Below are 23,478 nucleotides of genomic sequence, written 5' to 3' on the forward strand. Positions count from 1 at the left end.
GTGTGTAGGGTGGGGTGTGGATGCTGATGCCTGACCCTCCTGTTTGTGCTCAAGGTCCTTTCTAGAGAGCCTGAAGGTGAACACAGAGCCTCTGCCTGGAGTTGAGAAGACAGGGAAGGTGAGAGGCCTCATCCTCACTCTCAGAGGAGAGCCTGGGGCGCAGACGGCCCCGTATGACTTCTACTCCAGATACTTCGCGCCGTGGGTTGGTATTGCCGAAGACCCGGTGACAGGTACCTCTTCCCTTGAAGTTACTTGTGATCAGAGTCTGGGCTGGGTATAACCAGGTGCTTGTAGTCTTACTCAAAGAATTGAAATAAAAGCCCCGAGAGATTACAAAGTAGTGAGGGAGGTTTCCTTAAAGCAATAGTACAGATCAGAAAAGGGCACACTGCCAAGATAGTGAGCTATATGAGCAATACTACTGAGGGGCCCAATTGTTGTTAGGAATATGTATCTATGTCTGTATGTCTTGTCTGTGCTCTTGTATGTGCAGAGGCCAGTAGAGAGCGCTGTAAGACTTGGTGCTGGAGTGCCAAGTGGTTGTGAACTGTTCAGTTATGGGTGCTAGGACCGGAACTCAGTCCTCCATAGGAGTACTAACTGCTCTTAACTTCTGAGCCATCTCTCCGGTCCCTGACATCTTCTTTTATGGGGTTCAAGAAAAAGAGGAGTTTGGTTCCTAAGAACATAATTTAGGGAGATTTTCTGTTTTGATCGGCAAGTATATGGGTTATGTAAGCCCTTCCTAACCATATTGCTTACAATAGTGCATCTGATTTTAATCATATACATGCACAATTATGCATAGGTATAAGATGGTAAATAGGGGATACTCCCTAAAAGTTCACTTTGTGGACAGATTGCCTTATTCTACATGTGCCCAAAACTAGTCTAGGTTGGATTGGCCTGTTGACCATGGCGTGATTCTCAGATTGTGTTCCAGGATTTATCTGGATAGAAATAGGATGTTATCAAGGGGGTGTGAAGGGGAGTTGTTTAACTTATTCCCATTGTTTATAGCAGGTACACCTGCAGCTCAGAAGAGCTGAAGGGGGTGGGGAGTCCCTAATCTGTTCATTGATTGCTAGGTACATTGTTCAGAGAGAGGTGTGTGCATAGCTCAGGCCAAGTGGAGTCCTAGGCTACTGAGTTATCCCCTATGATTTCTGCTCACTGAGACAAGGGGAAGGGCTACAAAGTACCCTTCAAGTGACTTTTACTAATAATGTACAGAGATCCCTGAGCCAACGTGTGCAGACCTTGTACTATCCTGAAGCAGAGGGAAGACATCAAAGGCGGGAAGAAACCTGGGCGCCTTCTATTTTTATTCTCCTTGGGGACAGTGGTCTAGGTAGCCAAGGGTGGGGTGCTCGATGGAGGGCCTGCCAGGGAAGCAGGATCAGGGTTGAAAGGAGATGGGCAGAGGCTCCAGATGCGGAGAGCCAGGCTGGCTTACCGAGTCCTTGGTGAGGAATAAAACAGGAATCCAAAGCTCAGCTGAAGACTCGGGAGAACACCCATGGTGTCCACACAGAAGGGCGAGTTTCTCCCCACTGGAGAGGACTCTGGGTAGTGTGTGTGTGTGTGTGTGTGTGTGTGTGTATACTCTGTCTTTAAATTAAAATTACACACAGACATACAGACACACACACACACACACACACACACACACACACAGCTGTTTCTGATCCATTTGCCTCTATCTCCCGAGTGCTGGGATTCAAGATGTGCGCCGCCCCCACCCCCCTGGCTTTGGTTCTTCATTTTCATATGCAGTCTCTGATCTAGTTATAGTTCTAGGTTAAATTACACTAAAAACAAAACAAAACTACAACACCCCCCCAAAAAAACCAAACAACCCCCCCAAAACAAGGAGATCTAGTTTGTAGAGGACTTGAGTGCCATATTGGGTCCCCAGTACTGCCGAAACCAAAACATAAATAAATTAAAAACCCCTCCAATTAAAAAGAATGTGTTTTGGGTCCCCAAAGCCCTGGATGGTTGCCTGTTATCTCAGTTTCCCCTTTTCCCGCCATTTACACAGAGGGAGGATGGAGTTATGGTCCCTGAAAGATGTAGACACCTTCACGTGAAGGCCCTGATTTGAAGATGAGCTGGAAGACAAGCATTGAAACCCATGGTCCTGCCTGGCATGGTGGTACACGTGCCAAGGTAGCACTTGGGAGGTTACGGCACAAGGAGAAGAAGCTCAAGACTAGCCTCAGTTAGTGGCCGGATAACCTGTGCTACATAAGGCTATCTCAAAAGAAAAAAACACAAACAAACAAGCAAACAAACAAAAAATAAGCCAGTCGTCAGCGCAGGTTCATTGAGAGTGACACAGATTTGTCAGGTCCTTAGGAAAAGCTTATTCATAAACCTCTCTCCCCTTACCTCACTCCACACTGTGCTGTGGCTGCCTTGACATCTGATCTAAGGTTTAGTCAAACTGGATGATTGGTTGTAATTGTGGATACAGTTAGAGAAACGTCACACCTGCTCTCGAAATTTGTCACTTCCTTTAGGGTCCACACACACTCTTCTTGGCCCCTACTGGTCTGAGGAGCTGGGGAAGAAGGAAATGCGAGGTAAGAAAGCTCTCCCCTGCCCTTCCTCTAATTCTCTCTGAGAGCTTGGGGATTGAACTTGAGGCCTTCAAATGCTCGCAGCTTCTTGAGCCAGAGCCCTGCTGTGGACTTCAGAATGGCTAGAGTGTGCCCGGGAAAGACATATAAGACTCAGGTCACAGAAAAGGAGCTCCAGCTGGCGGAAGCTACATTAGCTCACCAGCAAAGTTGGGCTCCGATCCCCAGGGACTTGATCTCACTGAAGGGAGGAGGACTAAAGTCTCTGTCGCCTTGATGGGGACAACAGTTTATTCCCTGTCCTCGGTGATTCTGGAGCGCGGAGCTCCCGGAAGGAGCCTCCTGTGCGCCTTATGGTTGCTTTAGCTTACTACAAAAAAACCCAAACTCCCTCTGACTTTCTGATCAGAGAAGGGGCAACGGGTGGTAGAGGTGAGAGTGGGGGAATGGGGGTGGAAGAGGTGAGTGTGTGTGTGGGGGGTGGTGGGGGTGGGCGAGGACTCGCCTTCTCCACCTTCATCTCAAGTCCTTGAGGAAGCTTTAGGTGGTGGGACAGGGCTGGGGCATTTCAATGAGTAGCTGAGTTCCAGGAAAGAACAGGTCCCAGGCTGCAGCAGAATGGGGTGGAGGTGGGAGGGGCCACAGACCCGGGAGGGGGGGGATTTATCCTGGAAACTGGCCTGGGAGGAGTCCTGGGTGTGTTATAGTCCATCCTGCCCTGGGTGGTAAGTTCCACGGGAAATGCTTTTGATTGGCACCAGGTTGTGTTCTCCTTAGCCTTTCAGTGTTCCCGCCGAGGAGGGGAGCTGGACATTTCCCTGCGACCTGATGGGCGCGTCGACATAAAGGGCGGAGCTGTTATTGTCTTGGAGGGCATGCTGACCGCCTAGAGAAGCTGCTGCTGGGCTTGGGGCCACTGCTCCACAAGGTGTCTTCTCTAGAGCCCAGAGCCCAATCCAACCCAACCCAACAGCAAATGCCCAGAGCTCGGTTCAGTCCTCATGTGAACCCAAAAGGGAAGACGGAGGTGCGGTAGTTTGTCCAGAATCCTTTCCCGACGGTGGGCTCTGGGCTCTGCCTGTGTGCATCTTCAGTCCCCACAGCAGACACGGATGCTGCCCCTTCTCTTGATTATGACTGCCAATCCAAGTGAGAGATGCATTGATAAGGAGTGAGAAGAAATTTAGAATGAGAAAGGCATTGACACGGAATGAGAAGAAATTTAGACTTAGGTATGGGGGCCTTATAGAAGATTTATTTTCTGAGACAGGATTTCTCTGTGTAGCTCTGGCTGCCTTGTAACTCAGAGACATCTGCCTGCCTCTGTCTCTAGTGTATTGGATTAAAGGCATATACCACCATCAAATGGTTTCTGATAGATTTTACAAAGTAAGTGTGTGGTGTGTGTGTGTGTGTGTGTGTGTGTGTGTGTGTGTATGATTTTAATTTAAAGACAGAGTCTTACTGTATAGCCCTGGGTGGGAAGAAACTCTCTATGTAGACCAGGCTACCCTACAACTCGACCCCTGCCTGCCTCTGCTTCTCCAGTGCTGGGTTAATGGTATGCACCATCCTGCCCAGACTCACAATCATTTTAATCGACCCAATAACTCTGTGGAAATGCAGACCTAACGCTAAAGACAGCAGACTGTAAACTGTCACAGAGGCTTCACTGCGGCTCTGTGGGATGTGGATTCATGCGTCTGTGGGGACAGCCAGGGAGACAGTTCACGTGGAAAGACTCGGAGGAGGCTTAGAGCTTAGGAAACAAATCCTTTGTATTTTGAACTCAGCTAGAAGTAACGATCAGGACAAACCAGGAGATTGCAACAGTGTGTATTTGATTTGGTGATGTGACGATAAAAATACACACTAAGAGCATGTGAGCCGAAATCTTTCCCTCCTGCGTGGCTTAGAGTGGTCATGTCAATGTCTTCTCTTGTTTAATAAAGTGTGATTTAACCCAGCTTTGAATTTGGTGAAATCTGTGCCTCTGACTCCCCATAGGTGCCTTGGGGCAGGATTTCCTCCCCCAGTTAGCAAGATAGCCCTAAACCTGGTGAAGCCCTACCTGGTGTGAAGCCCTAAACCTGGTGAAGCCCTAAACCTAGTGAAGCCCTACTTGGTGTGAAGCCCTAAACCTGGTGAAGCATGTGCCCAAGATCTCAGCACTTGGGAGGGAAGGGCAGGAGGATCAGGAGTTCAAGGCTAGCTTCAATGGAGCAAATTATCACCTAGCCTGAGCTACTTTTTTTTATTAGATATTTTCTTTATTTACATTTCAAATGCTATCCCGAAAGTTCCCTATACCCCCCCCCGCCCCTGCTCCCCTCCCCACCCACTCCCACTTCTTGACCCTAGCCTTCCCCTGTGCTGGGTCATATAAAGTTTGCAAGACCAAGGGGCCTCTCTTCCCAGTGATGGCTGATTAGGCCATCTTCTGCTACATATGCAGCTAGAGACATGAGCTCTGGGGGTACTGGTTAGTTCATATTGTTGTTCCACCTACAGGGTTGCAGCCCCCTTCAGTTCCTTGGGTACTTTCTCTAGCTCCTCCATTGGGGGCCCTGTGTTCCATCCAATAGCTGACTGTGAGCATCCACTTCTGTGTTTGTCAGGTACTGGCATAGCCTCACAAGAGACAGCTATATCAGGGTATCAGGGTCCCTAGCCTGAGCTACTTGAGACCCTGTCTCAATAAACAAACAAAAGCTGAGGCAGAGCTTAAAACATCTCTTATAAAAAACACTAGGGGTTCAGGGGCTAGGAGGGGATATACCTGTGTTATAAAACATGTGCCTAGCATGCCTGAGTCCCTGAGCTTAAACCTTCTCATACACACACACACACACACACACACACACACACACACACACACACCATACATCCCTGAAATTTCAGAAGACTATTTAACTGACATTTCAGAAGCTTGCAATGTTCTCCTGACTATCGGGGTTCATGTACCCCCCTCTCAGGGACCATCTAACAGAAGCTGGTGGATGGAACCAGTAAGGCCGAAGTTCAGTAAGCCCCAGACATAGTTTTCTTTGAGATGGAGGTATCCCTGCTGCAGGATATTTGAACCTGTTTCTGGTTAGGGTGTGGCTCAGCCTTAATCCCTCTGGCCGGAAGACAGACAGGCCCCTAGTACTCACCTTTCATCCCAAACAATGAAGGTAATGTTAGTTTGTAGAAGGAAGCACCCATGTTTGAAAATGATGTCCACTTGAGTGACAGACAAAGTGACGAACCAGAGAAAGATTTGACAGAATAGGATATGCCCAACTCTCAGAGGAGAGGAAAGAGAAGCTACTTAAGAGAGAGACAGACAGTACAGGAGGAAGCGAGTGCACTAAGGGGATTCGTGGGGTTCGTGGGGAGCAGCAGAGAGAGGGAGAAGGAGGCAGCTTTACTGGGAGAGTTGTACAGAGACAGACTGAAGAGAGAACAGGCCAGACGCAGGTGAAGACAGAACGAGCCAGAGAGTGAGAAGGAGCCAGAAGATTAGAGCAGACTGCCAGAGTTAGTTTGACACCAAATAGAGGAGAAAAAAAAAAAAAAACAAAAACAAAAACAACAACAACAACAACAACAACAAAAACCCCAGAGACTTGAGAAGAACCCAGATTGAATCAGAGTCACGTGGGAGAGGAGTTTGAGCCAAAACAGCTGAGTTGAACCAGCCAGTCAGAGTTCAGAAAGAACTAGAAAGTTGTGAACTTATTCAGCAGCAAGTCTCAGAGGCTGAAAACATTCTAGGCCTCCATTAGATTGTATGGAAGCTAGAAGCTTCCAGGCCTAGGCCTAGGTGAGCAGTTGGAGGCAGTAAGCCTCCGAGACGACAATTACAATAGGTGAATTAAAGCTACTTTTATATATATCCCAAGGCTGGCCTGAACTCAAGGCAGGCCTCCTGTAGCAGTCTCCAGACTTCTGGTACCACAGGCCAGTGCCACTGAGCCTGGCTCACGAGCTTCCGAATTAAGCTCGTGACAAGGCCCACTGTCAGCGGGAGACAGAAGCCTGCAATCCTGGTTAGTCAGGAGGCTGGGGCAGGAGGATTGCAGGCCGAAGGCTGGAGGTTCCACAGAGAGGTCACAGCCAACAAGGTCAACATGGCAAGATCCCAGTCCCACAGAACAGGTAAACGAGATTATCTAGAACATTTACCATGTGTGAGGCCTGGGCTCCAATCCAGCCGTGCAAAAGGAAATGGCCTGTCAGAATAGAAGCTTTGTCCCTGGCTGTGCTGACTCCTGCTATCTGATAGAACAATGGCGACTTACAGTGAAATCTCCAAACAACCGGTAAACAACCTGGTACGCAGTGAGAAAAGCAGAGGGCTCGGGTGCTGCTGGAGACCGCCCTCGCAGATGACACTCGGCAACAAACCCTCCTGTTTGTCCTCCGCGCTCCAGTTGGATGTGAGCCCAGTGATTACCTCTTACATCACTTTATTAGATACTGTGTACCAGAGGCTCCTCTAGCAGCTATGCGAATTCAAAAGGAGAAAAGGTAAGTCGGTGGTGGTGGTGGTGGCGTGGGACTTTAATCCCAGGACTGGGGAGGCAGAGGTAGGCAGATCTCTGAGTTCAAGGCCAGCCTTAAGATCCAGTTCAATAAAGGCTGCATAGTAAGACCCAGATTTAAAAAAAAAAAAAATTAAGACGAGGTAAGAAGAGGGTGACGTGATGTTTTCTGCATGAAAACCCGATGATTGCTTTTTACCTGTTAGATTAATAAGCACAGTAAATGTTCATATTCTGTGTAAGTTGGTAAACTCTTATTGCTCTGAGACGGGGTCTCCTGTATCCCAGGCTGGCCTGGAACTCCTTGTGTAGCTGAGGATGGCTTTGAGCCTTTCTGTTCCTCTTGCCTCTGTTTCTCTGTGCAGGGATCACTGATGTGTGCCGTCATGCCCTGTTTAAGGGCCATGGGCTTTGTGCTGCCAAGCAAGTGCTGACATGCCCCTCACTGAGCTATTTTGCAAAGGTCAAAGGTCATTCAATACAAATGCTAAAACTTGTTAGAGGATTGGTATCTCGAAAGGTAATCATATTGGCACAGTTGTTTGGCTTTCAGTCTGGGAACCATTAACTGCATGTCTGCACTAGTAAAACTTTAACTTTTTTTTTTTTTCAACAGCTGAAAGTGAAGCGGGCTCCGAGCAGGGCAGGGAGCTCCCAGACAGAGCCAGCGAGGAAAATGAAGCTCCCTATCTTCATAGCAGATGCATTCACAGCGACAGCTTTCAGGGGCAATCCTGCCGCAGTCTGCCTCCTGGAGAGCGTGAGTACGCGGTTCTCAAGGGCCATGCCTCAACTTCCAGATGTGTGTAGAGCCCTTGACATCTGTAAAAGACGCGAGACCATCCTGCATGTTTGCCACTTTGGCTCGTGTCTGTGTCACGTCGCTGATGGCCATGTCTTCAGGTTATGAGGGAACAAAGGGCTGTACCTAGACTGAGTCAGAGCCACAAAGACTCCCAGGCAGGGAACCTGGCAGCAGCTGGGAGTCGGGGCTCACTCCTGCAACTCTGGGGTTCCAAAGGAGAAGGCAGGAGATTATGAGTCTGAGGCCAGCCTGGGCTACATAACAGGTCCTAGGTCAGCCTGGGCTATATGTGAAGAGACTCATCTTACAGGATCAAAAATAAATAAGCAAATAAACATAAAAACATAGGGGATGGGTTCCTTCTAGCTGCCAGAGTTTAGTTTTATGACTAGATATGGTCGCAGCTACCTTTGAATCTTACTTTAGGGACTCTCTCATGGGGCTTGGGAGAAGGTTGGAGGTGGGCTGGCCTTAAGCTCCCTGCTTGCTGGGGCTCTCCTCAGACTCCATCTGCGTTAACCTCCTTAGTGCCCGGGTTACAGCTGCCGGCCATCATTCTTGGCTATAACCTTCCGTGTTCCCCAGACATTTAGAAGTTCTCTTTACCGGCTGAAGGCTCATTGTTCCAGAGCGACTACCGCTCTTGCAAAGGACTTATGTTCCATTCCTCACACCCACATGGGACACTTACAACTGCCTGTGGCTCCAGCTCCCAAAGATCTGACACTCTCTTCTGACCTCCGAAGGCACTGCATTAATGTATACAACCCCCCGCCACACACACACATACACACACAGACATGTCTGTTCTCTCTCTCTCTCCCCATCTCCAAAGGCTCTATGCTCAAGTGTATTGGCAGACACAAGACATTCATTGTCTCTCTTAAAATAGTTGTTAAAATATATTAAAAATCTCCTTAGGCCAAGCGTGGTGGCACACGCCTTTAATCCCAGCACTTGGGAGGCAGAGACAGGCGGATTTCTGAGTTCGAGGCCAGCCTGGTCTACAAAGTGAGCTCCAGGACAGCCAGGGCTACCCAGAGAAACCCTGTCTCGAAAAAAAAAAAAAAAAAAAAAAAAAAAAAATCTTAGGATCAAGAAAATAAGGCACCTGCAAAGAATTAAGGGAGAGGCAAGGAATTAATCTCTACTCTGTGGAAGAGTTAGCTTGCCCAAACTCTTGCTTTTGTAAATAGCTCTTTTGAGGCTCCCGTGCTGGCTCAGGAGGTAAAGGTCCTTGGCGCCAAGCCTGAAGACCAGAGTTCAATACCTGGGAGCCACAGAGTGGACGCAGACAACCTCCTCCTGCCAAATCATCTCCCGGCCTCACAAGTGTGCCACGGCCCCCAAATAAATGAGTTAGTGGAATTAAAAAAAAAAATCCACATAGTTCTTAGATTACAATGATTGCTAATGAGGTTTTTTTATTAGAATAATTGCTAAATATACTAATTATAATAATGAAATATTCTTGCCTTCTGGGTGAATGCTGTGTCATTTCCTGGGTAGTAAGAAGCAGGGACCGTCCTATGATGCATAGTCAACTTGACAGGCACTGGAGTGGCCTTGATGACACATCTCTGGACGCTTCTATGAGGGAGGCCTCAGATGAGGTTACTGGTATAGGAAAGACCCACCCTAACTGTGGGCAGCTCTGTGGGCAGCACTGTGGGCAGTAGATGAAGTCCTGGGTGAGCGTGCATCCTGTGATGTGAGCAGAGCCGGGTCAGGGACCATGGTGCTATGAGAAAGAGAGCTTTGGGTGAGGCTCAGGGAGTGGCAAAGCTTTCCCCTGGTCTGTGTGCGGTGCTGACAGTGTTGGGACTGCAGCTTCCTCCTCGGGTTTGTTCACATGTTAGACTGTCCCCTTAGAGCCGCAACGCTGTCACTGGCTGGCCCCTCCTCCCCTGCTGTACAGGACGATCATGCGGAGCTTCCGGGTTGAGTAGTAGGCACCCTCTGTCAGAGCGAGCGCAGCCCACCCACCCCAGCTCTTCAGTGTGTGTCCCTGTCATTCCTTCATTCCCTCGTCTCCCCACTCACGATTCCAGGGCCAAGCTGTGTGGACAAAGGACAGTAGGGTTTCATGGGTGGGAATCTTTGACTGCACCAAAGGAGAAAATCAGGGTGGGTGAAGCTGGAGTCACACGTAATCAGTTCACCATGGTCCAATTCCCAATATCTACATCAAAGGTACCTGAAACCCCAGCATCCTCACAGTAATGGGGGAGTGGGAGACCAGAGAATCATCTGGAAGCTTGCAGTCCAGTCAACCTGGAGCACACAGTGTGGTGGCAGAAACAAGAGCGGTCCTGCCTTCTGTTTTGACAGTCACTAGAAAGTTGTCCTCTGACCTGTGTACCTATGCCGACTCTTGCTTTCCCCCTTCTCTCTCACTAAATACATATTTAATTTAAAATTAATAAATAATTAAATAAAGACGATGGCCTGCGCTTCCTGACTGTGGATGAAGAGTGACTGGCTGCTCCACACTCCTGCTCCAATAAGCATTGTCTCCTGTCTCCAAGTCAGAAATATGTAATTGGCAGCTGTGGGGTGGGGTACTCGACAAGGACAGGCTTTCTCTATGCAGCCTTGTAGTGGTCTGGAGATGTGAAGAATTTTAATTTTCAGTCTTCACCAGGTAATCAAAATTTTCATGGTTCTCTAAACCCTTTTCATCTCCAGAGCAGGAACATCAATAAACCCTGGATTGGAAAGACTCCCCTCCCTATTTCTAAAAGAAATGCAATTAAAATACATTCAGTTGCTTATATAAAATTCTAAAGCTGTGTGTTTTCCTTCACGTGCATGTGTGCATGTGGGTTATGCCACTTGTGTGCAGATGCCCACGGAGGCCAGAGGAGAGGGGTCAGACCCTCTGGAGCTCAAGTTACAGGTGACTTCGAGGCAACCTCCTCGGGTGCTGCTGGGAAGGCCTTTGGGTCCTCTGGATGAACAGCAGCACTGTTAACCGTGGAGCCATCCCTTCAGCTCTGGAAGTCAAACTTTAACCTAACCTTTCCGTCTCCATCTCCCTGGCAGTGGGACCACCCTTCTCGGTTTGCTTGCTTGCCTGCTTGAAGGGTCAACAACACGGCTCCACCAATGGAGATGATTGCTGCGTGCAAGCATACTGGCCTGAGTTCAGATCCCAGAGCCCACTTACAGGTGGAAATCGAGAGCTGAGAGGTCATCCTCTGACCTCCACGTACATACCGCAGCGTGAATGCCCCGGAATATTAAATTAACTGGTTGGCATACAAGTGCCATCACGTATGGGCCACTAGAGAAGCACTTTGTAATGACTGGTGTCTTTAACTTTATAAGGAAGAACAGAGGGGCTGGTAAGATGGGTCCCTTAAGTAGAACCACTTGCTACTAAGACTCATGGCCTCCCACACGGTGGGAGGACAGAGCCAACTTCCACATCCTTTCTTCTGACCTCCACACGGGCATGGTGGTATTCAAACACATACACAGCCCTCCCCCCCCCATAAATGTAATATCTTTTTTTAAAATGTAAAATTAGGGGCTGGAGAGACGGCTCAATAGTTAAGAGAACTGGCTGCTCTTCCAGAGGACCAGTGTTCTTCTATTCCCAGCACCCACGTGGCAGCTCTCAACTGTAACTCCTGTTCCAGGGGCTCTGATACAGACGCACATGCAATCAAAACAACCATGCACACACAAGAGAGAGAGAGAGAGAGAGAGAGAGAGAGAGAGAGAGAGAGAGAGAGAGAGAGCCTTTATAAGATCCAACTGTGAAGCATAAAAAAAAATTACAAACTGAAGACCCACCTGAGCATCTTACAACTTGTCTACAAAGGAAAACAAACAAAGAAATAAATGGACCATAGCCTAGTGATAGAGGCTGGCTAGCACGCATGAAGCCCTAGGGTTGATTCCCTGTAGCACAGGACCTTTTACTTGATAATACACTGAGGTTTTTTCACTTGTACAGAATCTGAAAAGTTGTCTCTCTAGATTTGCCTCGCACGAAACTTGAGCTTCAGAAGTTGAGAGTAAACTGCTATGTTAACTAACAGAGAAGTTGCCACAGCAGGGAGTCTGGCCTGCATTTCCAAAGTCTCAATAACCATTTGTTCCTAATTAGACACTGGAGGAAGACGCCCATCAGCAAATTGCGAGGGAGATGAACCTCTCAGAAACGGCTTTCATCAGGAAACTGCAGCCGACCGACAGCTTCACACAAAGTAAGTGTATGCTTCTTCATTTATTCCTGGGTGGCGGCGAGGGAGGTTTAAGGGAGATAATGTGTTATTTGCATGCTGACAGCACATGTGGGTCTTCTCATGTAGAAGGTGTACTGAAGTTAAGTCTAAATGTATAGTTTAAGGTGTCCCCCCCCCCACCTAAGTGTAGTTGTTGAAAGTGGATCCCCAAGGCAACATGTGGGTAGCTGGGCCTAATAGAAGATGACAGTTGACATCTTTGAGGGTGCGGTTAGGGAATCTCAGGACAGGACAGATCTGATATGGGTGTTGAGCACCCTCTTGTGGCTGTGCTTGTCCTGAGCTGGTGTAGTGAGAAGTGCCAGAGCCCCTGGGCTGTGAACCTCCAAGCCATCAGGCCTATAACAGATCTCTCTTGAAGAGTCACCCAAACTGTGGGGTTCTTCTATAGCAACCCAAATGGACGAAGAGGGTGTTGGTGAGCCTACAGTATCGGCTCTAGACCTAACTGCAGGGAGCCTGTGGATGTCTGCACTGGTCACTTGACCACAGTTCGCTGTTAGCCACACCATCGAGAGATTTAGGAAAGTCTGAAAGCTGAAAAGCCTGCCTGGGTCTGACTTGCTTCCCTTTGGCTCTTCTTCCTCTGAAGGTTCTCGCTTTGGACTAAGATGGTTTACGCCAGTGAGTGAAGTCCCCTTGTGTGGCCACGCCACGCTGGCCTCTGCGGCTGTGCTGTTTCATAAAATAAGTAATATGGATTTTTTTGTATGTTTGTATCTATATGCATGTGTGTGTATATATGGATTCTTGGTTTTGGTTTGTTTTGGGTTTTGTTTTTGCTAGGTAGCCCTGGCTGTCTTGGAACTCAATCTGTGGACTGGGCTAGATCTCTAGCAGAGATCTTCTGCCTCTACCCCCAGAGCTGGGATTAAAGGCATGTGCCACCACCCTTGGCTCCTGTATGTTTGTTTTTTTGAGACAAGTATTTATGTAGCCCAGGCTTGCCCTGGATTCTCTGTGTAGCCATTGCACACCCTGTGCTCCTGACTTCCTGCCTCTATGCTCCTAGTACTGGATTCTATGTATGCACCACCAGCACTCCAGAGGTAGAAGCAGGCGGATCTTTGTGAGTTCAAAACCAGCCTGACCTACAGAGGGAGTTCCAGGCTAGTGGGGACTTCATAGTTAAGATCTTGTCTTGAAAAAGAAAGTAAATTAAAAAAAAAAAAAAACCAGCAACATTTAAAGTTGACTGGGTCTGTAGCTCAGTGTTAGGTCACTTGCCTTGAAACTGTGTACTGGCAGGGTGGGGCGGTCCCTATACCAAGCTTATTTTCCTGGCCTTTGACCCCTCCTCTGTCCAGAGAACATGAACAGCACCCTGACCTTTGTGACTCTGAGTGGGGAACTAAAGGCCAGAAGAGCAGAAGATGGGATCGTCCTGGACTTTCCTGTCTACCCAACCTTTCCCCAGGTTAGCTCCTAGATATTGCATTCTCATAGGCTGCTAACATGTGCAGTCACTGCCACAGACTGCGTTCAAGCCCACGGCTCTCCTGTTCATCACTGACTTTATCTCTGCTCCCCTTCTAGGACTTCCATGAAGTTGAAGGCTTGATAAAGGTGGGTGAAAAGAATCCAGTTAGGGTCTGTGTGGTTTGTTCATTTCTTTGTTCATGTTTGAACAGAAAGCTCTGGTGTGATGCTGTTTACTGCCCAAATTGGCAGCGCGAACCTGGGAGACAGTGTGTGTGTGTGTGTGTGTGTGTGTGTGTCCCACTGAGTTGCCTGCATGAACACTGGGTGGTGGTAAGCATCATTTACTGGAATCTGGGCAATTTATCAGTGGCCACTTCACTGGCAAAATGACACCCTTTCTCCACTTGCCGTTAACTGCCACTGGCCTATCAGGGAGGCTGTGGGCCTCATGAGTCCCGCATTTGCAGCTAGCTATAGCTCCTGGACATGATGAGCTCCTGAGTGTAGCAGCCATGTCTCGTCCATCTGCCGCCCTCTTCCTGACCTCTGGCTTTTCACTCTCTTCGCCTCCTCCTTTATTATGTTCTCTGACCCTTTTAGAAGGTAGGGTGACACATATTCATTTACCAAAGCCACAGGAGTGGGTCCCTTGTAGGATCCATAACCTTCCCAGAGATGGGCACTTAACCAGGTGCGCAGTGTGAGGCCTGAGTCCCATGCTGTGAGACAGGCCTCCAGTCTAATGAGGAAGTGGTTGGTTACATCTTTAACAGCTGTGCCACTACTACAGCCACTACTGCACTTGCACTGGGATGTTCTATAGAAAAGACCAGTCCATGACATGTGTAGAAAGAAGGTGGAGTGAAGGATGGAAAATGCTGGCGGCTGTCATGGTCACCAGTTTGAGTGGTGGACAAGGAGAGGGAAGAGGAGGACAGAGAAAGTGCGAGTGCCTCCCGGTGAGGACAACAAATAGGGCCTGGTCTCATTGTGCCTCTACAGGATGTGAGGTGTCACAGCCACCATCATTATTATGAAGAAGATGGCTGAACTACTGTAGTTGTCCCATGAAGGTTCTAGAACCCCAGATGCCATAGTTGAAGGAGGATGGGGATCCACATCAGTGCAAGGGAAGTCATGAGAAAAACATGTTTGGGGTTCTGCTGAGAGGCCCCCATTCACTCAGGGGCAAGCATGACCGTCTCTTTCCCTCCCACTGTTGTGGGACTGACTTTAGGGGGATGGGAACCTTGTTTTTCACCTTAGAAAGGTACACAGAGCAGACCAGAGAAATGGTTCCATGGAGTCTCCCTAGGTGAGCAAATGGTCCCTTCCAGCAGCGTGGGTGACTGGAAAGGAGCTGAGTCACTGAAAGGCCCCAGCATCAGGGTCACCCCTAATCTACCCTTCTAACTGCAGGCCTGGCTACCTCCCGAGCCTTGTACCCCAGATACTTGCTGTTTCTCCTGGCTATGCGCTCATGGTCATCTCCCCTCATGGCGGCTTCCTCCTCCTCCTCCTCCTCCTCCTCCAACCAGGTCACTCCCACCCTACCCACCTCTGCCCAGTTTCATTTAACCAGTAGTTTTAATCAAGGAACAAGGTGTGCACAACAAGAACTTGTAAACAGGAGAAGTCACTCAAGTGCCCAGAGGTAGAGAGTTTAGTAGAGAGTTTCCAGCTATGATCACCATAGCAACAGGCCAAACCTCAACAAGAGTCTCCTCCCCAGATTGACTGCAGATGCTGTTATAGTCCCAGGGAAGAACTCTGTGAGCCTTGTAACTTTATGAGTTTCCTGGACCTTTCAGGTTTCCTTAGCTTCTAGAGTCTGAGGAGACTTCGTTCCTCTTTCCAGGAGGAATTTTTTAAAAAAGATTTATTTATTTATTTTTATGTATGAGTACACTGTAGCTGTACAGATAGATGGTTGTGAGCCTTCATGTGGTTGTTGGGAATTGTATTTAGGACCTCTGCTCGCTCCGATTGGCTCGCTCAGTCCCTGCTCGCTCCAGCCCAAAGATTTATTTATTATTATACTAAGTACACTGTAGCTGTCTTCAGAAACACCAGAAGAGGGCAGCAGATCTCATTATGGATGGTTGTGAGCCACCATGTGGTTGCTGGGATTTGAACTCAGGACCTTCAGAAGAGCAGTCAGTGCTCTTACCTACTGAGCTATCTCTCCAGCCCATAGGAGGGAATATTTTAATTGGGAGGAAACAGCTACACAACAGCACATTGCATCCAAGGCAGAGGGGCCTCAGCCATGGGAACTGGAGCATCTCAGTCCTTAGAGGAGAAGTCATGCAGTAGGGACCATATCACTCTCCTGCCTGCCCAGAGCCTGGGCCTGGTACCAAAAGGAAAGAGCTAATTCCTACAACTTGTCCTCTGACTTCCACACTTGAGCCCACATGCATACACACATACACAACTATACACAGCACAAACACACACATACATACACACCACACATAAACTACACATACACAACTATACACAATACAAACACACACACATACACACATATACACAAACAAATAAATATATAAATGAATAGATAGAAAGGATACAACCCAGGCTAGAGAGGTGGCTCAGTGGTTAAAAGCACTGACTGCTCTTCCGAAGGTCCTGAGTTCAAATCCCAGCAACCACATGGTGGCTCACAACCATCTGTATAGCTACAGTGTACTCACATACATAAAATAATCTTTTTTTTATAAAAAGGATACAGCCCCCAGGAAGTCTCTTGTGTCCCCCCCACCCCCTCCACACACACCCCATCACCAGGGTTTACGGGTATGTGCATGCGGCTTCACCTGGCTTTTTATGTGGGTGCTAGGGATTTGAACTCAGGTCCTCATGCTTGAACAGTAAGTACCTTACTCATCTCTCCAGCCCCAGCCCTTTAAGCAGGGTCTTTCGTTGTTCTGGAGTTCACAGATTAGGCTACATTAGCTAGTCAGCAAAGCCCCAGGGAGCCTCCTATCTCTGTCACCCCAAGGGTGAGTTGACAACTGTTGGTCATCATGCCTAGCTTTACAAAGATGGACTGGGGGAGTCGAACTCAGATCCTCATGCTTGCAGAGCAGGCACTTCACCAACGGAGCCATGTCTCCAGCCCGCTATGCACTAGGCATCCTTGTGCTGTCTGTGCGGCGCTCTGGCTCCATGCGTGAGGCAAGCCGTAGGGTAGGGCCGGATGTTAGAGAACAACTTGTGTTTGGATTTGGGTGACTGAATTCAGGTTATGAAGCTCGGCAGCAAGTACCTACACTCATTAAATCATCTCGTTGGTCCTCTGAGGCAGTTTTGATCTACTTCACAGACAGCCATAGGTGACACCCTGGTCCAGGACATCCGGTACTCTCCAGATACCCGAAAACTCCTGGTCCGGCTCAGTGATTCTTACGACAGGTAAACATCCCGTTTAGCCATCTACACACCAGCACCCAGATTTCCAGCTCAGCTTTAGGCAGGCTGTGCTGTCCCCAAAGCATGGCTTCCCTTCCCTTTTCTTCTTTGTAGCTCTGGCTGGCCTCACACGCACAGAGATCCACCTGCCTCTGCCACCAGAGTGCTAGGATGAGAGGCATCGGCCGCCATGCTTGGCCCAACCCTGGTCTTTCCCACAGGGAGATGTCAGGGCCNGCTCTCCTTTCCCTCTGCTGAGCCATCGGGGCGCAGTCCAGCCTCTTCCCCGTGTGTGTAGGGTGGGGTGTGGATGCTGATGCCTGACCCTCCTGTTTGTGCTCAAGGTCCTTTCTAGAGAGCCTGAAGGTGAACACAGAGCCTCTGCCTGGAGTTGAGAAGACAGGGAAGGTGAGAGGCCTCATCCTCACTCTCAGAGGAGAGCCTGGGGCGCAGACGGCCCCGTATGACTTCTACTCCAGATACTTCGCGCCGTGGGTTGGTATTGCCGAAGACCCGGTGACAGGTACCCTTAAGATCAGGGGGGATTTAATCAGGGAACTGGAGGAATACAAACAGCTGGCTACACACTCTGGGCCTCTGAGCGTGACTCTGAGGGGTTCTCTCGATGACGTTAATTCAAGTGGGAAGGCCCATCTTAATTGTGGGCCATTCCCTGGCCTGGATAAATGGAGAGAGGGGCCAAGGAGCAGCTGCATCCATAGCTCGCCTCTACTGTGGATGCGCTGTGAACAGCTGCTTCAAGTTCCTGCTGTCTCCACTTCTCAACCGTGAAGGGAGCTCGAGCAAACTCTTCCTTCCTTACACTGTGTTCTTGTCCCAGTGGTTTATCCTAGCATCAGGAAAGAAATGAAAACAAATGTCCTTCTCTGACACTGCAGATGCTTGCTATCTGTTCTCCGAAAGAGGGTTTTGTGTGTCCTGGGCTGGTCTCTGACTTGGCACCTGAGCAAGGATACCTTTGGCCCCCTGCTGATCCTGGCTCTTCCTTCCACATGCTGGGATTACAGATGTGCACAGTCATGCTTTGTGCCCGGCAGCTTGGACTGCCTTTGTTTTTCCATCTTTCTCTCCCTCTCCCCCTTAGCTGAAATCTTCTGTGAGAAGATCCTTAAGAGGGAGAGGAAAGACTGTAGGAGCCAGAGGGTCGAGGACACCACAGGAACCTGGCCCACACAGAGCCAGCTAAGCAGGGCTCACAGAGGCTCACAGAGACTGAAGCAACCGCCAGGGAGCCTGTATGGGGCTGAGCCAGGTCCTCCCGCCAGGGAGCCTGTATGGGGCTGAGCCAGGTCCTCTGTATAGGTTATGGCTGTGTTGCTGTGCAACTCCAAACAGTGGGAGTCTCGGCTGTCTCTGACTCTTTGATCTGTTCTTGGGACCCTTTTCCTCCTGCTGGGTTGCCTCACCCATCCTTGAGGGTTGGTGCCTCATCTTACTGTAATTTGTCACACCATGTTTGGTTGACATCCCTGAGAAGCCTGCTTTCTTTTCTTTTCTTTTCTTTTCTTTTCTTTTCTTTTCTTTTCTTTTCTTTTCTTTTCTTTTCTCTTCTTTCTTTCTTTCTTTCTTTCTTTCTTTCTTTCTTTCTCTTTCTTTTTTTTTTTGGTTTTTCGAGACAGGGTTTCTCTGTGTAGCCCTGGCTGTCCTGGAACTCACTCTGTAGACCAGTCTGGCCTCAAAGTCAGAAATCCGCCTGCCTCTGCCTCCCAAGTGCTGGGATTAAAGGCGTGCGCACCACGTCTGGCTTTTTTTTTTTTTTTGCCTGCTCTTTTCTAAAGGGAAACAGGAATCTAGATCCGGAGGAGATGGGAGGATGGGAGGTAGTTGTGGGGGACGGAAGAGAGGGGAAACTGAGGTAGGAATGTAATGTATGAGAGAAGAATAAATAAAAAATAATAATATAAAGGTAAATGATAAGGATGATGATAATAATGATAATGATAATGATGGCAACATTGCAGTAGATTGAAACCTGGTGACTGACAGCCAGGCCTTCCAAGCCCCTTTCACCTGGACAGGTGACAACCCCTGAAAGTCTCAGTTCCTCCTCTATATGATGTGAATAATACCTCAGCGGGTTAGGTCATCAGAGCACATGTCCAGGACAAAATCCACTGCCTGGCACATAGTACATGCCCAATAATTATAAACTATGCTCAGTCTCTGCCCCTTTTTCTTCTCCACCTCCTCCTCCTTGTACTGGGGAATGGACCCAAGCCCACCCTGCTTGCTAGGCAAGCGCTGCACTGCAGAGGGGCTTCCACAGACCTTCACAGTTTACAGTGCACTTAGAGCCCTAAGCTAACATCCGCAGTCCTTGTTCCAGCCGGCAGCAGGGGAAAGACATCAAAGATGGGCAGGGATGTCATTCCCTCTGCTTCTGCTCTGAGAACAGTGGTCTGTGCAGCCAAGGGTGGGATGCCTGATAGAATGGGCTACTGGGGGAAATAGAGTTCGGGGCTTAAAGAGGCTGAGCAGATGCTCCAAGAGCTAGGAGCTGGGATGGCTCTGGGATCTTCACTGAGTTCTCTGAGAAAACAAGGCACATGAACAGGAAGCCCAGCAACGTATTACTTAGGACACAGGGAAACGCCCACAGCATCCACGAAACCCAGTGAGTCTCTCCCCATGGATTTTAGTTAGGGTTTATGTTGCTGTCATGAAACACCATGGCCAAAAGCAAGCTGGGGAGGAAAGGGTTTATTCAGTGTATACTTACACACTGTAGTCCATCATTGAAGGAAGACAGCACAGGAACTCACACAGGGCAGGATCCTGGAGTTGATGGCTTGTTCATCTGCTTTCTTACAGAACCCAGGATCACCAGCCCAGGGATGGCACCACCCACAATGGGCTGGGCTCTCCCCCATCTATCACTAATTAAGAAAGTGCCTTACAGACAGATCTAATGGAGGCATTTTCTCAGTTGAGGTTCTTGCCTTTCCAATGACTTTAGCTTGTGTCCGGTTGACATAAAACTAGCCAGCACACCCTGGTAGAGGCCACTGGGCAGCACACATACACACAGCTGCTTCTCCAGACAGTAACTGACAAACAGTGGTGTACGCCTTTAATCCCAACACTTGGGAGGCAGAGGCAGGCGGATTTCTGAGTTTGAGGCCAGCCTGGTCTACAGAGTGAGTTCCAGGACAGCCAGGGCTACACAGAGAAACCCTGTCTTGAAAAAAACACCACAAAAAAGAAAAGAAAAGAAAAGAAAAACAAATCAAAACAAACAAACAAAACCCAATCACCTAAAGAATTTTCAGCCAGTTATAAAGTCACAGCTTTTTTATTTCTCCTCCTCCTCCTCCTCCTCCTCCTCCTCCTCCTCCTCCTTCTTTTCCTTTTTCTTGACAGATTTTTGTGTATCCTAATCTGGACTCAAACTCCTTTTTTAGCTCATAAATTCTTAAAATTGGCCTCAAAAACCTCTGTGAAAGATTCCCGGGATTTCGAGAGAACCCATTTATAAATTCCCATGCTCAATTCCTTACTCCACACTCTGCTGTGGCCTAGTTGACAAAAGATTAGATCATCTAAGGTTCAAACTGGCTTAGTGGTTGTCACTTACACAATTAGGGACGCAACACTTCCGTTTTCTTTGCTTGTTCTGAGAGCTCCTGTCTTTTCAGGATCTGCACACACCGTTCTCAGCAGTTACTGGTCCCAGCAGCTCAGGAAGAAAGAGATGCGAGGTAGGACAAGGACAAGTCCTCCGCTCTCATTGGATGCTTGGGTGTTAAATTCAAGGCTTTGCAAATGTTCGACCATAGAGTTATAGCCTCATCCCTTAACTTTTGGGAACAAGGTCTTGCTATGTAGACCAGGTTGACCTCAAATTTGCATATACCTCCTGAGGGATGGGATTGTGCAATACTATACCCAGCTCAAACACCTCCTGAGGGCTGGGATGATGCAATATTATGTCCAGCTCAAATTTCTTATTTGCCTCATTTTAGGCTTGTATCTATTCTCATATGCACTAGCTCCTTAAAAATGTAGTAAGAGGTGGGTGGTGGTGGCTCGCATCTTTAATTCCAGCACTCAGAGGCAGAGGCAGGCAGATCTCTGAGTTCTTGGCCAACTTGATCTATAGAGTGTGGTCCAGGACAACCAGAGCTACACAATGAAACCCTGTCTTGAAAAAAGCAAACCAAGACAAAAAAGTACCAAGATATTATTACTTATGTGAAATTTCCCTGTAACATCTCCCCTTCAATGATCCCCCACTCCCAGCCTCCTGCACCCCTGCCTCTCCAAACACAAATATAATAAGTGCTTAATAAGTGCTTGATGAGTATAATTAGCTTACTATGTAACTTTTGAGAAGGACGACCCCTTTTCTCTTCTCTGGGTCAGTATAATGACTTTTTGAGCCCCTGGAAGACTAGAGCTGTGTCTCTTTTGTGACCTGGCACATATGGCTGCTTTAATATGCTATGAGGAAACAAACTTGCTCTATTCCTATCAGAGCTGAAGGTGGGGCCTTCTCAGAGGCCCAGGAAGGAAAGGGTCTGGTAGTGTGTGTGCTACTGCGCATGGACCTTTGGGGCTGCAGGAGAATGGGATGGAGGTGAGAGGGGCCACGGACCTGGGGAGGGGGAAGAAGGAGGAGTCCAGGGTGTGTTACAGTCCATCCTGCCCTGGGTGGTAAGTCCCAGGGGAAATGCTCTTGATTGGCACCAGGTTGTGTTCTCCTTAGCCTTTCAGTGTTCCCGCCGAGGAGGGGAGCTGGACATTTCCCTGCGATCCGATGGGCGCGTTGACATAAAGGGCGGAGCTGTTATTGTCTTGGAGGGCACGCTGACTGCCTAGAGAAGCTGCTGCTGGGCTTGGGGCCACTGCTCCACAAGGTGTCTTCTCTAGAGCCCAGAACCCAACCCAACCCAACCCAACAGTAAATGCACAGAGCTCGGTTCAGTCCTCGTGTGAACCCAAAAGGGAAGACGGAGGTGCGGTAGTGTGTCCAGAATCCTTTCCCGACGGTGGGCTCTGGGTTCTGCCTGTGTGCATCTTCAGTCCCCACAGCAGACACGGATGCTGACCCTTTTGATCATGACTGCCAATCAAAGTGAGAGATGCACTGATGAGGAGCCAGAGGATGCCATTTCAATTCAGGTGTGGGTACCTTAGGGCATGTCACAGCCCTTTAGAAGAATAAATAGCTGTGTAGAAATGTTGTGTGGCCAAAAAAACATTTTCTCCCTGCCCCCGAAGGCTCCAAAGACCAACCAAGGTACACTGCCACCAAAGTTGCCCTAGGGCACCAATGAGTTATCGGGCTTCCTTACAGAGCAGAGGTGAAGGTTTCCTTACAGCAGTGTGGGTTCCATTCCCTAAAATGTGGCACCAGAAGGGCTTTTACGCAGCATCGATGGTGACCTTCCTATAGTGGCACAGATGGAGCCCAGCTCCCCTAATCTCTGGCCTGTGTCCTCCAGCCTCTTTGAGGTCATGTGTGACTAGGGCAGCGTTGCATAGCACAGGAGGTAGGAAGTGGCTGGATTCTCAGATGAGGCCCCGTGGTCCCCCCATCCCTCTATGAGGAAGGAGATGTAAACGGTCACCAGGCCCAGCTGGGATGATCTTTGGCAAGTGCGCACAGCTGAACTCCTGAAGATGCAAGTTGCTTGGCTCAGGGTATGGTCCTGAGCAACATGCAGGAATCCATCTCTCGATGTAATAATACTAGGAAAGACAGTAGATTGAAAACTGTCGGGAGACTGTGATGCAGCGCAGGGTTGTGGGTTCGTATGGGCTGTGAGGTCAGCAAAATGAAACAGTCCATGTTGGAGGACAATGGAGAGTAATTTCTGTGAGCTAATAAAAAAAAAAAAAAAAAAAAAAGAGTTGGGGGCTTGCTGAGTGGCTCAAACGCTTGCTGCCAAGGCTGACAACCTGAGTTCGAATCCTGGGACCCGTACTGTAGAAGCAGAGACTCAACTCCTACATGCTGTCCTCTGACCTACGTACACATAGGTGCTATAGCATGCACACACCCACACGTATACATGCATACCCCAAACAAATAAATGTAATAAAAATAATTTTCTTCATTTTTTCTACTTTTTAGGTTGAATGTCATCTGTTGTGTGTAATTATTAAAAAACAATCTATCTACACTATCGCTGGCTACTCCCCAGCCACAGAGGTCTCCCCACCCCCATGGCTATCCCCAAGAGGTGGTCTGCCCAATTTCCCCCGGGGCTCACTAGGCTCACTGGCTGCTGAACTGCTCAAATTCCCAATCATAGGTCCCCTGCGGCTAGTCTGCCAAGACTGGGTCTAAACCCCGAGCCACAATAAAGAAAACTCCAGAGGCTTGTAATTGAACAGTCAGATTTACAACAGTAAGTTCCCAACCCCCAAAATGCCCTCTCAAAAAATTCAAAACTTGAGTTATTGATATAAGCTGCCCACTTAGAGTAGACAAATTG

The 23,478-nt window shown here is 48.6% G+C and overlaps 2 protein-coding genes across 4 annotated transcripts in view; both read left to right on the top strand.

Moving 5' to 3' along the window:
• Positions 1–4,554, top strand: part of Pbld (phenazine biosynthesis like protein domain containing) — a 24,601-nt gene extending 20,047 nt beyond the window's left edge. For 2 of the 3 annotated variants that reach the window (XM_029542693.1, XM_029542695.1), the window contains 3 exons: positions 55–233; positions 2,529–2,591; positions 3,366–4,039. In XM_029542693.1, coding sequence (XP_029398553.1) covers positions 55–233; positions 2,529–2,591; positions 3,366–3,478 — 355 coding nt within the window. In that variant the 3' untranslated portion in view covers positions 3,479–4,039. Of the gene's footprint in view, positions 1–54; positions 234–2,528; positions 2,592–3,365 lie in introns of all 3 variants that reach the window. The other variant, XM_029542694.1, reaches the window with a different exon arrangement.
• A 2,533-nt stretch (positions 4,555–7,087) lies between these two features.
• LOC110327028 (phenazine biosynthesis-like domain-containing protein 1) lies at positions 7,088–23,058 on the top strand. The gene is made up of 10 exons (XM_021205717.2): positions 7,088–7,103; positions 7,734–7,877; positions 12,040–12,139; positions 12,771–12,869; positions 13,486–13,595; positions 13,715–13,744; positions 16,932–17,020; positions 17,362–17,540; positions 20,674–20,736; positions 21,744–23,058. The coding sequence occupies exons 2-10, from the start codon at positions 7,794–7,796 to the stop codon at positions 21,854–21,856; spliced, it is 867 nt and encodes a 288-aa protein (XP_021061376.1). The 5' UTR covers positions 7,088–7,103; positions 7,734–7,793; the 3' UTR covers positions 21,857–23,058.
• The last annotated feature ends 420 nt before the right edge of the window (positions 23,059–23,478 follow it).

The sequence above is a fragment of the Mus pahari genome, chromosome 9, assembly GCF_900095145.1.
Source record: "Mus pahari chromosome 9, PAHARI_EIJ_v1.1, whole genome shotgun sequence".
NCBI classification, from domain to species: Eukaryota; Metazoa; Chordata; class Mammalia; order Rodentia; family Muridae; genus Mus; species Mus pahari.